At 39.0% G+C, this 10,603-nt stretch overlaps 1 protein-coding gene across 7 annotated transcripts in view; it reads right to left on the reverse strand.

The window, feature by feature from the left end:
* The window catches only part of CPSF6 (cleavage and polyadenylation specific factor 6), a 69,840-nt gene extending 60,383 nt beyond the window's left edge, over positions 1 to 9,457 (reverse strand). For 6 of the 7 annotated variants that reach the window (XR_009494430.1, XM_024992273.2, XM_005206467.5 and 3 more), the window contains exons 1-2: positions 9,362 to 9,435; positions 1,234 to 1,443 (exon numbers count right to left, since the gene is read on the reverse strand). Coding sequence is in view for 6 of the 7 variants with exons in the window: in XM_024992273.2 (XP_024848041.1) it covers positions 1,234 to 1,443; positions 9,362 to 9,421 (270 nt within the window). In the remaining variant the exon portion in view is untranslated. 7 annotated transcript variants of the gene reach the window in all.
* Positions 9,458 to 10,603: the final 1,146 nt, after the last annotated feature.

Below are 10,603 nucleotides of genomic sequence, written 5' to 3' on the forward strand. Positions count from 1 at the left end.
GCACCTGAAGACATACTTTCGTCCCTTGATAAGAGTTTTGGAAATAGAAGGTACATACCCTCAGAGAGAATATAGAATTAAAAAAAGAAAACCCTTAATGAGTTTTTGGTCTCTTCCAGCTTTCAACTGCTGTGACTTTAAATTTTCAATAAACCAATCTCACCTGCCGCTTTTTTTCTTAAAAGAAATTATTTGGGGAAATAAACTCCACCTTATGTTTCTAAGTATACAAAACAAAATCCTAATGTGTATTCAGTGCCTACCATACCCTTTTACCAAATATTTAATTCTCAAAACACAGAAGTCCCATTTTACATATAATTCCTATTTTACACTCTATGCAATAGAGAGGTTAAAGAAGTTGTCCAAGGTTATAAAACATATGTAGGAGCCAAGACTCAGTCTTCCTCAGCAACCACACTCTTTTTATCTACAATACAACTGTCTCCAACATTATAAAAATTGCTCAGATGATGGGAGATTGGCCAGCTTTTTAAATATGCAAACATTTAAAATAAAATACTATTAAGGAAATGTACAGTAACAACTGATTTCTAGGCAATTTTTAAATTTTCAAGTATGTGTAATAAACGTTTTTAAATAGAAATGCAAAAACTCTACCGGACTATTTTAGTAAATATTTAAGATTCAATGCTAATAAAACACAGATAATACTACTACTAAACATTCAGCTAATGAAACTCCAATCAATAAACCTGTAGGTTTACTACTACTGTAGTATCATAAACCAAATTAAAATACAATGTATAATAGCAGTATTTCTGTAAATCAGATTTCAAATTTAAGGGCAAAAATGAAATTCAGTATGTGTGTAATTATGGTTTGAATAATGAAAACTCTTAAAAACAAGAATTATATTGTGTATCTTTCTCTCCTACATTACTGAATCCTGGTTTGAGCCTTTATGTGAGCATTTTCCTTTGTAAACTGAGATAGCTGAAGTGTAGGAGTAGTAAAAGATAAAATAATTGAACTACATTTAACTGGAATCTCTACCAAAACAAGTTGAATGTCTACAAAATTCAGAACTAGAAGATTCTGGTACTTACTATATTTAAAAGGTACATGCATGTCCCCCCCTTGGTGCATAACGAAGCATCTAGAACCAATTTAATAACTTGAAATTCTTATTTTATATACTGGAGAAAAAATTAACTACTGGAATAGTTTGAAATCAATCACCAAGGATTTAATTCAAATCAAGTCACTTACCCATGTTAGATTCCCAATATACAATGCAATTCTCTTTCCCGTATATGTATAGACAACATTTGGTGCTGCTCCTTTACCCACGTCATCACCAACAGTTGGTGGGAGAGTATCCATGTAATCCCGATCTTCCGGGGCATCTCCATTATTTGCAGATGGAGAGATGACATCATCATACAAATCTATCTGATCATGCCCACCATATTCAGCTTCCTGAGATACAGAAATAATGTTCTAGATTATACAATAGTCAGACGACTTCTAAAACAGATGTGAATGCAAATTTATTCAACAATTTTCTTTTAAAAATTTGGTAGAAGACATAGGTCAAAGATCTCAGTACAAATCTTTCACTTTACGGCACTTCTTGAACAGTGCCTATAAAGTGAATTTCTATACAATGAATCCTATTTCCCCACTGATACTTATTATAAGAACTAATGTTCCTCTAGGAACAGAATAACATGTAGACAAAATAAAATAATGAACTTTTCATGGAAGCGAAATACTCAAAGTAACAACACTGACTACAAATTTTCAATACAAAAATATCACAAACAGAAATCAGAGCCATTATGAATCTTTAATAATATTTTTAACTGCAGAAAAATACAACTATTATTTTCTATAGTATTCAGGATCATGCTTCCCAATTCTGTGGAAGCTGTTAGTTTTAGAAAAAGCATAGTAAGCTAAGCCACAGGAAAGGGATAAAGAAATATGGCTATGTAATGATTCTATATGTCACAATAAATGAACAAGGGAAAGAGAAAATACAGGTTAAACTATCCAAATTAGTATCTATATTAAGTTTTATTATTCTCAGTCAACAAAGAGTTAATGCTTACCTGACTTCTTAGATATATAGTCAATTAGCAAAACATCTACATGGTCAAGAGAAAAGGGACATGAACACGGAAGAATCTAGTAAAGTTTTGCCATCAAGTGTCACCAGCAGAATTAAAACAAGGCTAGGAGATGCCACTTACATGCCTAAGTAATATGCAAGTAAAAGGAAAATGAATAATAAGCAAATATGTGAACAGGAGAAAAATAGAAAAATAGGGTTCAACCTGTAAATAAGCACAATAAAAATGAAATGCAGGTAGTGGCAGAACACTGAGCATCATTTAAATTGCCTTTGGTAACAGTTACTGGGCCACTGGCTTGACTAGCCAGTAACAGAGGAAAAGCTCTATTTTTATCTTCCTTTCCACCACAAAGTATCTAAATGGATGTGAACTACTTCATTCTGAAAAGTGAAAGTGAAGTCACTCAGTCATGTCTGACTCTTTGCGAGGCCATGGACTGTAGCCTACCAGGCTCCTCTGTCAAGGTAATAAAAGAAAGGCAATTACGCTTAGAAAACGAATATAATTCTTATCTTCTCCATTATTACAATTCAGTAAGAATGAATACAAATGGTAGATAAGGAGAAACTAATAGTTTTAGGAACTAACCATTTTATGGATAAAGAATGACATTGAAAAAAGGCATGAATAATATGACTATGAACAGATCAACAAAATACTGTTATAATAAGAGTCCCAAGGGAACATGGTTCTTGTTTTGCTATTCAGAAGGAAGCCAGAAAAAGATTTTTTTTTAAAGAAACAGGAAAAGAAAAAAAAAATCTAGAAGGGGAAATATACCACTTATCAGTTCATAACACATAGCATATCAGGTAATCTTCTGCATAATGAAGTTATCCAATTCGCTGATAATGCAACAGAATCTCTACATAACAATATTGTTATGAGGCTGAATGTATGTAACTTATTTATTAAGGGACAAAATCTTAAGGTACGTCAGAGAAGAAAGCCCTCTTTAGCAATGGGCAGAAACTAAGACCACAAATCACTGAATAATGCCATAATTTTCTTTCCACAGCAGTACCAAAATAACCTTTGAGAACTGAGTTTTTTGAAACCAAGGAACATGATAGTAAAAATTGTGATAGTGACAGTAAAAATTAGAAAAAAGAAAAAAAAATTAGAAAAAAACAGTGATAGTAAAAATTAGAAAAAAGAAGGTTGAGTTTTGTTAAGAAGTTTCAGTGTAGCTAAAGCTTCAGGTGGCACGGCTGCAGCAGTTGATTCCACACACTTAAGATACCAAAGTTTCCCACAAGGGGTAGCAGGCACTTTGAAATCGTTCGCAATCCAGTTTTGCACATCAAGTAAATTATTGTTACTATTATTCAAAAGGAGTTGTGTTTCCATCCTCCTCTGCAGAGACTATAATCACAATATATGGTTTGAGGGAGAGTAAAACAGAATGCAAGGGTTATTAATAGTAGCACTAAAAGTATTTCAATCTATACTTTGATGAAATATTATTTGACTTTTCACTAGTTATAAATCTAGGAAAATGTTCACATAAGTCGACAATAATTTACAGGCATAATAACTGCAGCTACACTAACCTGGTGAGTCACAACTTACTATTTTTGTCCATCCCTGAATTCCTGTGTTGATACTAATCAATTTTCCATACTGATATGATTCTACCAATATTTAATATCAGTCACTTGGTCTGGTAGTTGGACTGCTTCCAACTGATTGAAATATGATGCTAACTGAGACCACAGTCCTGGGGTTTGATTTCCAAGTAGACTAGTTAGCTTCGCTCAGTTCCAAGGCCACAGCCTATACTTTTAGCCCCATGGTATGCATTTGGACTTGGTGAAAAAATATTAATGAATTTGAATACATTACCACCATTACTAAGAGGCAACTTAAAACACACACTCTTCTGTAATATCAGTAACCTTCCTTTTCAACTTCACCATATCACACCTATCCTCCAGATTAAAAAAATAATTATATACAGAACACATCCTACTTTCTGTTCCCACTCTAAAAGGGGGAAAACATGCACATTCTAAAATTATGTAAAATGAGTATCACAAGTCAGGGCTTCCCTGGTGGCTCAGTGGTAAAGAAACTGCCTGCAATGCAGGAGACCCAGGTTCGATCCCTGGTTCGGGAGGATCCCCAGAAGGAAACGGCAACCCACTCCAGTATTCTTGCCTGGAGAATACCATGGACAGAGGAGCCTGGCAGGCTACAATCTACAGGGTCCCAAAAGAGTTGGGCATGACTTAGGGACTAAACACCACCACCACCACCACAGATCACATACAAAGAAGGTGAGCTCTGAGAGTCTATTTGGACAAACTTTGTCAAAGAGTAACAGTCAACAGTGTCAAGTTCTATATGCAGTCTTTTCAATTATTACCATTGGGAAATTTTAAAGGTACTCAAAAACAAAAAATAATCAATATTACCCCTCTAATTATTTTAGATTACAAATATTGCCCAATTTGTTCATAGCAACTAATAACCAATAGAACTATACACTATATTTAACTTCCAGTAGGCAACAGCTCTTAGGGTTTGTTAAAAAAATCCACTAAGTTATTTCATTTTCTACATTTAATTACAATAATTATTTTAAAGGCAAGGTAGCCTTTCAAGATTCTGCATCTCAAGATCATTCATGTTCCTCACGACAAATGAGTAGCTGTAGCCAGGTCAGAGACAACACTCAAATTAAGACAGATAGTAAAATAACCAAATTTCAATCAGCTCCTCTTAAAAGCAATGTTTCTCAACCTTTTTTTCATTATCACCATGCCCTTGCTCTGAAGAGGGACATACTTTTGTTAATCACCTCCCACGTAATTTTAATGTCAGATATTCTGTACATTACTGGGAAGACTGTGATAGTTGTCCTGTAACCTTCACTCTTCCTGACAGGCACAACACTACTTTTGGTGTTCCTAAAACTGTATTAATGCCACTCCTGCATTATGTTACCACCACTAATGTCACAGCAAAGGCCACTTGTTCAAAGTTCCTCTATTGGAAAAAAAAAAATTCCATTTAGAGAAATACAAGCAAAATACAAGTTTGCACTTATAAAATGTTTTCTATACCATGGAAAAGAATACACTAACCCACAAAATCCACAAAACAGATAATCTAATACATACCTATCTTTTTAGAAAATATTTCAGTTTCTGATTTTGTTTACATTTCAAGTAGATATTAAAATCAGTTTCCAATCCCTGTTAAAAGCTCAACTAATGGTAAGGAAGCCAATTTGGTACTACAAATATGGCACATAAATCACAAAGTGAACAACAGAATGAACTACTTATAAATAATAAAATAATTAAGAGTTACAGCTCCCCTAAACATTTCTACCCAAGTTTCTGAATCAGTCTTTACCTACTTCAGTTTCCATCTTACATGCCTTATCTTAAAGGGTTCTCTATTCAATATAAATTTGGTGGAAATAAGATTTCACAGATATTTGCCTAATAAAACTTATTTTCCAAAATTAGCTAAACATTGGCTATAGTAGACACACAATAACTCAATGTAAAGTATAATGAGTCATGATATAAAGACAAGTACATTTATAAGGATGTCTACGTCTGTAACTTCCGAACGAATTTTTTCCCGCTATCTACATACATTTTCATTTTAAAGTCTGAATGTCAGATCACTGAATGAGCACTGCTCTCAGTGACCTACCACCAGGTACATCAAAAACTACATTCTACGTGAAGGGCTTTGCTCCCCAAACAAGCAAAATACACACTACTTCAGTGCACCCAGGATAAGCTTTCCTGAAGTTCAGAATTTGACTTCCCTCTCCTCTCCTCTGCCAACAAAAGTTTACACATACAGACAGACATAGAAGAGTGGTTTCTGTAACACATGACCTGTCAGTGTGTCATATCTTTTATGTAATCCCACTACAGTGCACTTAGTCTAGACACTATATATACTTTGTATCCTTCCTTGAAAGTGAAAGTGAACATCCCTCAGTCTGTCCACTCTTTGAGACCCTGTGGACTGTAGACCACCAGGCTCCTCCTTCCATGGGATTCTCCAGGCACGAATACTGGAGTGGGTTGTCATTTCCTTCTCCAGGAGACCTTCCTGACCCAGGGATCGAACTCTGGTCTCCCGCATTGCAGGCAGACGCTTTAACTTCCGAGCCACCAGGGAAGCCCTACCTTGCTGGCATATAAAATACTGAACTGAGTTAAAATAAATTTAGTTTAGTTTAGGTCAAAATAAAAGTCTGTAATTATTAAATATGAGACTAGTAACTACTACCTTGAAGTACAAATTCCAGTTCAAACTGCACTGATACACACTATCAATTCAGTGAGAGACTGAAACCAACAGCTTTCTTTTCAACTCCAAATCCAAGTAATATAGAGGTTTGGAAGGAGTTCAAATTCTTTCACTTGAGCAACTGTTCTCAATTTGGTTCCATCCAAAGATCTTCAATTTAAGAACTAAAGAGCAGCTATAAAGGATAACTGAGGCCCTTGTGCATTCTTCCCTTCTCCAATTTTATTCTTCATTCTAAATTCATCTGGTGAAGAAAGGAGCTGTTCTATAGCTTCAATAACTTTTTTCTCACACCATCTCCAAATTACAGTTTCTAAGACAATTGAATGTCTCACTTTTTGAAATAGGTTTACACTGCTCTTTACCAAAGTATATACATGAAATAAACATCATACAAGTATAATTATTTAAAACAGAAAAAATAAAAAACACATATATTACAAAGAATTTCGAAGTATACAATGCAATTAAAACTACAGCTCACAATGAAGAGATTTTTTAAATGTTTACAACAGTTTAGAAGCCGAAATAAAACCCGTTATACTTAGCAAAACATTCTACTCAACTATAACAAAATAAAGTCAGTTTAGCAACCAATAGAAGTAATGTCACCAGCTAATAAGAATGCAAATTAAATCAACCAACAATTTTGTAGTTGCTTCTAATTTTGATAAAATTTCAGGTAAATATTTCAATACTAGTAACATTTTTAAAAATTAAGAATGTACCTTAAAAAACCATCAACTATCTATTTATGGCCATATTGTGAACAGGAATTATCACAGCAAGCAGTAGATTACAAAGGCCAGTGATACCCAAAATAATAACAAAAACAAACCCTCTATTTAATGCCATTAATTGATTCAAAAGTATAAAGATCCTAGAGGTAAAAACCATTCAAATACATGTGCAATATAATGCTATAGGTAAAATCCACAAAATGTTATTTTTGAAAGAACCCTATTAAGCAGTTCATCAGGGCTACCAAATTTTAATCTCTTCTTAACTCCTGTTCGGTCAGCACTAGCTGGTGCACAGGGATAAGCAAGTATCACTCCATCCAGCTATACAGATGACAAAAATGCCCATCCCACATTAAGTATGCAAAAGCCTAAAAAGTTATTTCATTAAAAGGTTGTGAACAATGCTCAACTTCTAAAATTGTAGTCCAGCTCTTCCTTTACTGTGACTAGAAAGACAAAAGGAAATATATTTTCTTGAAGAGAGCTAATGAAGACTGCCTTGAACATTTGTTTTTTTACTTGCAGGTACGGACCTCCTGTCGATGGAATGTTACACTCATTTGATAAATAAAAGGAAAAGAAATTTCCCAGAGGTCTTTGTTTACTGATCTTAAAAAAAGCATTAGAATCCGACTGTGTTTAGCACTCAAGGTAACTTTCTAAATTGTCACTGACACAACTCAGGCATAGCAAAAAAAAATTTAAGCGCAACACAATAAAGATTTTAAAACTTAACATTTGATAACAATGAGTTACGTTTAAATATACTCTCTTTTTTAACGGAGTAGAAAACATTTAAAGCTAATTGAACTTTTCTTCTAATATTTAAACAACAGGGCACCATCATCCCTCAAAAAAAAAAAAAAAAACCGGATTTCTAGTTTTCCCTATTTAAAAAAATCCTTAAACTCCTTGCACAAATAAAATCCTTAACGGAGGGGTAAAAACCCCACAAAAACACATTAACCAGAATTTTACTAAGCTTCTCACATGGACCTGGAAAATGTAAGAAAGCTATTAGGAACACTGCAGTTAAACACAATTTGCTTTTTTTAAATGTGTTACTATATAAAAGACAGTAGATGTGACCAGAATGCTTACAGCTTAAACGTCACTGCTCTAGTAACAACCTTTTGCAAGGATGCACAACATCAGACATCATAGCTCCGCGGCTAGTCCTTCTAGGCAACTGTGGCCTATGAGATACCGGAAAAACCTTGCATTCTCACTTTCTCCAGCCTTTCCAAACCCCTCGGAGAACAGTAAACATTTTGCTTTCGGAAATCGGGAAACAGCTATAAAACTAACAAACACCATGTGAATTTTGGGTGAGATTCTTTAATCACTATTCTGATCTCTTCTCTTGGTGAGCTACCATCTTTTTTGTTCCATCCAACCCTCGCGCTTCCAAGTCTTCCTTTGGGCCCGGGCCACCTATCTTCACTGATATTTTCATCACAAAGACCGAGAACGACTGGGCCCCGGAGGCACTGCAAGCCCTCGACCACCGAGGTAGGGCCAGTGCACCGACTTTCAAAACACGATCCATGGGTCCGAAAGTCAAAGGACTTGTTGCAAACGTGCCCGCACCGAAGCCGTCTTCCCAAAGAGTGAGAGAAGGAGAGGGACGGCGCCACGCCGAAACCTGTAGCAAACGTGGGCAGGGGAGCTCAGGAAGCTGGGCGCGCGGGATACAAAGGGCCGTGAACACGGCCTTCCATGAGGCGACCGAGTGACGACAGAGACACAAAATGGACCGACCGAAGGAATCGGAGCCCGAGCGGCAGGGCCGGGGGCAAGGAGAAGGCCGGCGCGCGCCCCGCTGGGCTTCCTCCTCCACCTAGCCGCGGGGGTGGGGGCGCAGGGGCGGCCCGTTCTCCCCGCCGCGCACACGCCGCCCCGCCGCCCGGGCCTAGCGAGGCGGGAAGCGCCCGCCGGCCTCCAACAATGGGGAGCGAGGCGGCGGCGAGGGAGGAGCCGGCGGCGGCTGCAGAGTGGCCGGCGTCCGCGCTCGGGGCCCCGCGGAGGGTGGCGGCGCCCGCCGCCCACGAAACGACGCTGTAGAACGAGGGGCGAGGCGGGCGCTGCGCCGGGATCGGGCGGCGCGGCCCACAGGCGCCAAGGGCGCACGGTCTGCAGCCGCGCCGGCTCGTGGCCCGCAGCGGGCCCGAGGTCCGCGTCCCGGCCGCAGCACCGCCCACTTCGGCGGCGTGAGCCCGGGCCCACACGTACCTGGTTGAACTCTTCGCCCACATCCGCGTAAATGTCTATATGGTCCACACCGTCCGCCATCTTCCCTCGGCCTCGGCCGCCGCCGCCGCCTCTTGCAGGTCCGCCCGCCGCGGCAGCAGCAGCGGATCTAGCGGCGGGGGCGGGGCGCGCTGCGTCACTTCCGAGGCCCGAGGGCCGAGGCGGGGGCAGCCGGGGGCGCGGGTCTCCGCCACCGCTTGCTTGGCTGGCGGAGAACAGAAAACTGCGTTTCCGAAGGCGCTGGCGGTTTCTTTTGTGTGTCTGGATTAGGCTTGGGGGGCGGGGCGGGGGTGGTCCCAGTTGTCTCCAGACAGTTTCCACGTTGTCTTTGGCACACTTAAGCATTTTGTGATATTTTCATTTCTCAGTTTTTCTTACGTTTCTCACAGCCAGGGCTTTTAGGGAGATGGAAGTTTTATGTCTAGATGAAACACCAAAAGTGTAGCCCGGCTTTCCGTGAGCGCCTCCAGAGGATGTCTTACCTCTGCATCCTCAAAAGACCAGCAGAATTTCGTCTGCCTCGTAAATGCTAGTTACCGGTTGATGGTTTTCTTGAGTTATTTGCATGCTACTTATGTCATTTGCATACCGTTTATCTTTCCATTTGTATCTTCTGCATCGTCTTCTTTCATCTCCTCCCCCCGCCCCCTTTTCATCGCCCGTCATTTTTAACCTCCTTGAGCTGCAGTTGGTTGTTCGTGGGATAGTTTAAATGTCTCAAACTTGAATGCGGTCACCGTTGGGCCCGCCCCATAAAGTGGAGGTATCTTCAGACGAGGGGACTCCTCTCTTATACTCATAGAATGTCGGAGAAGGAAGGGAACTAGAAAAGATGACTTTAGGTCCAAACATCTCATTTTACAGATGATAAAGGGAACTGAGGCCTAAAGAATCTTAAGCGGCTTAACAGGAGTCACGTGGTTAATAAAAAAGCGTTTGCCAGCCAATGTAGTAGTCTGTCCTGAAAGAGAGTTTCAGTTGCCTGGGGTCAACTGCAGTCCAAAAATGTCAAATGGAAAATTCCAGAAATAGTTTCTAAGTTTTAAGTAGCTATAGTTCTGGGTTGCATCCAAGAAATCTTTAGCCATCCTACACCAACCATCCCTGGAAATGAATCATCTTTTTGTCTAGCACCTTTTATACACTACCTGTTAGTCCAGAAAAAAGACATGGTATATTTAGCTTTGGGTACTACTGCAGCGTGTGAAAATCCCATGGACCGAA

The sequence above is a fragment of the Bos taurus genome, chromosome 5 (assembly GCF_002263795.3).
Source record: "Bos taurus isolate L1 Dominette 01449 registration number 42190680 breed Hereford chromosome 5, ARS-UCD2.0, whole genome shotgun sequence".
In the NCBI taxonomy this organism is placed as follows: Eukaryota; Metazoa; Chordata; class Mammalia; order Artiodactyla; family Bovidae; genus Bos; species Bos taurus.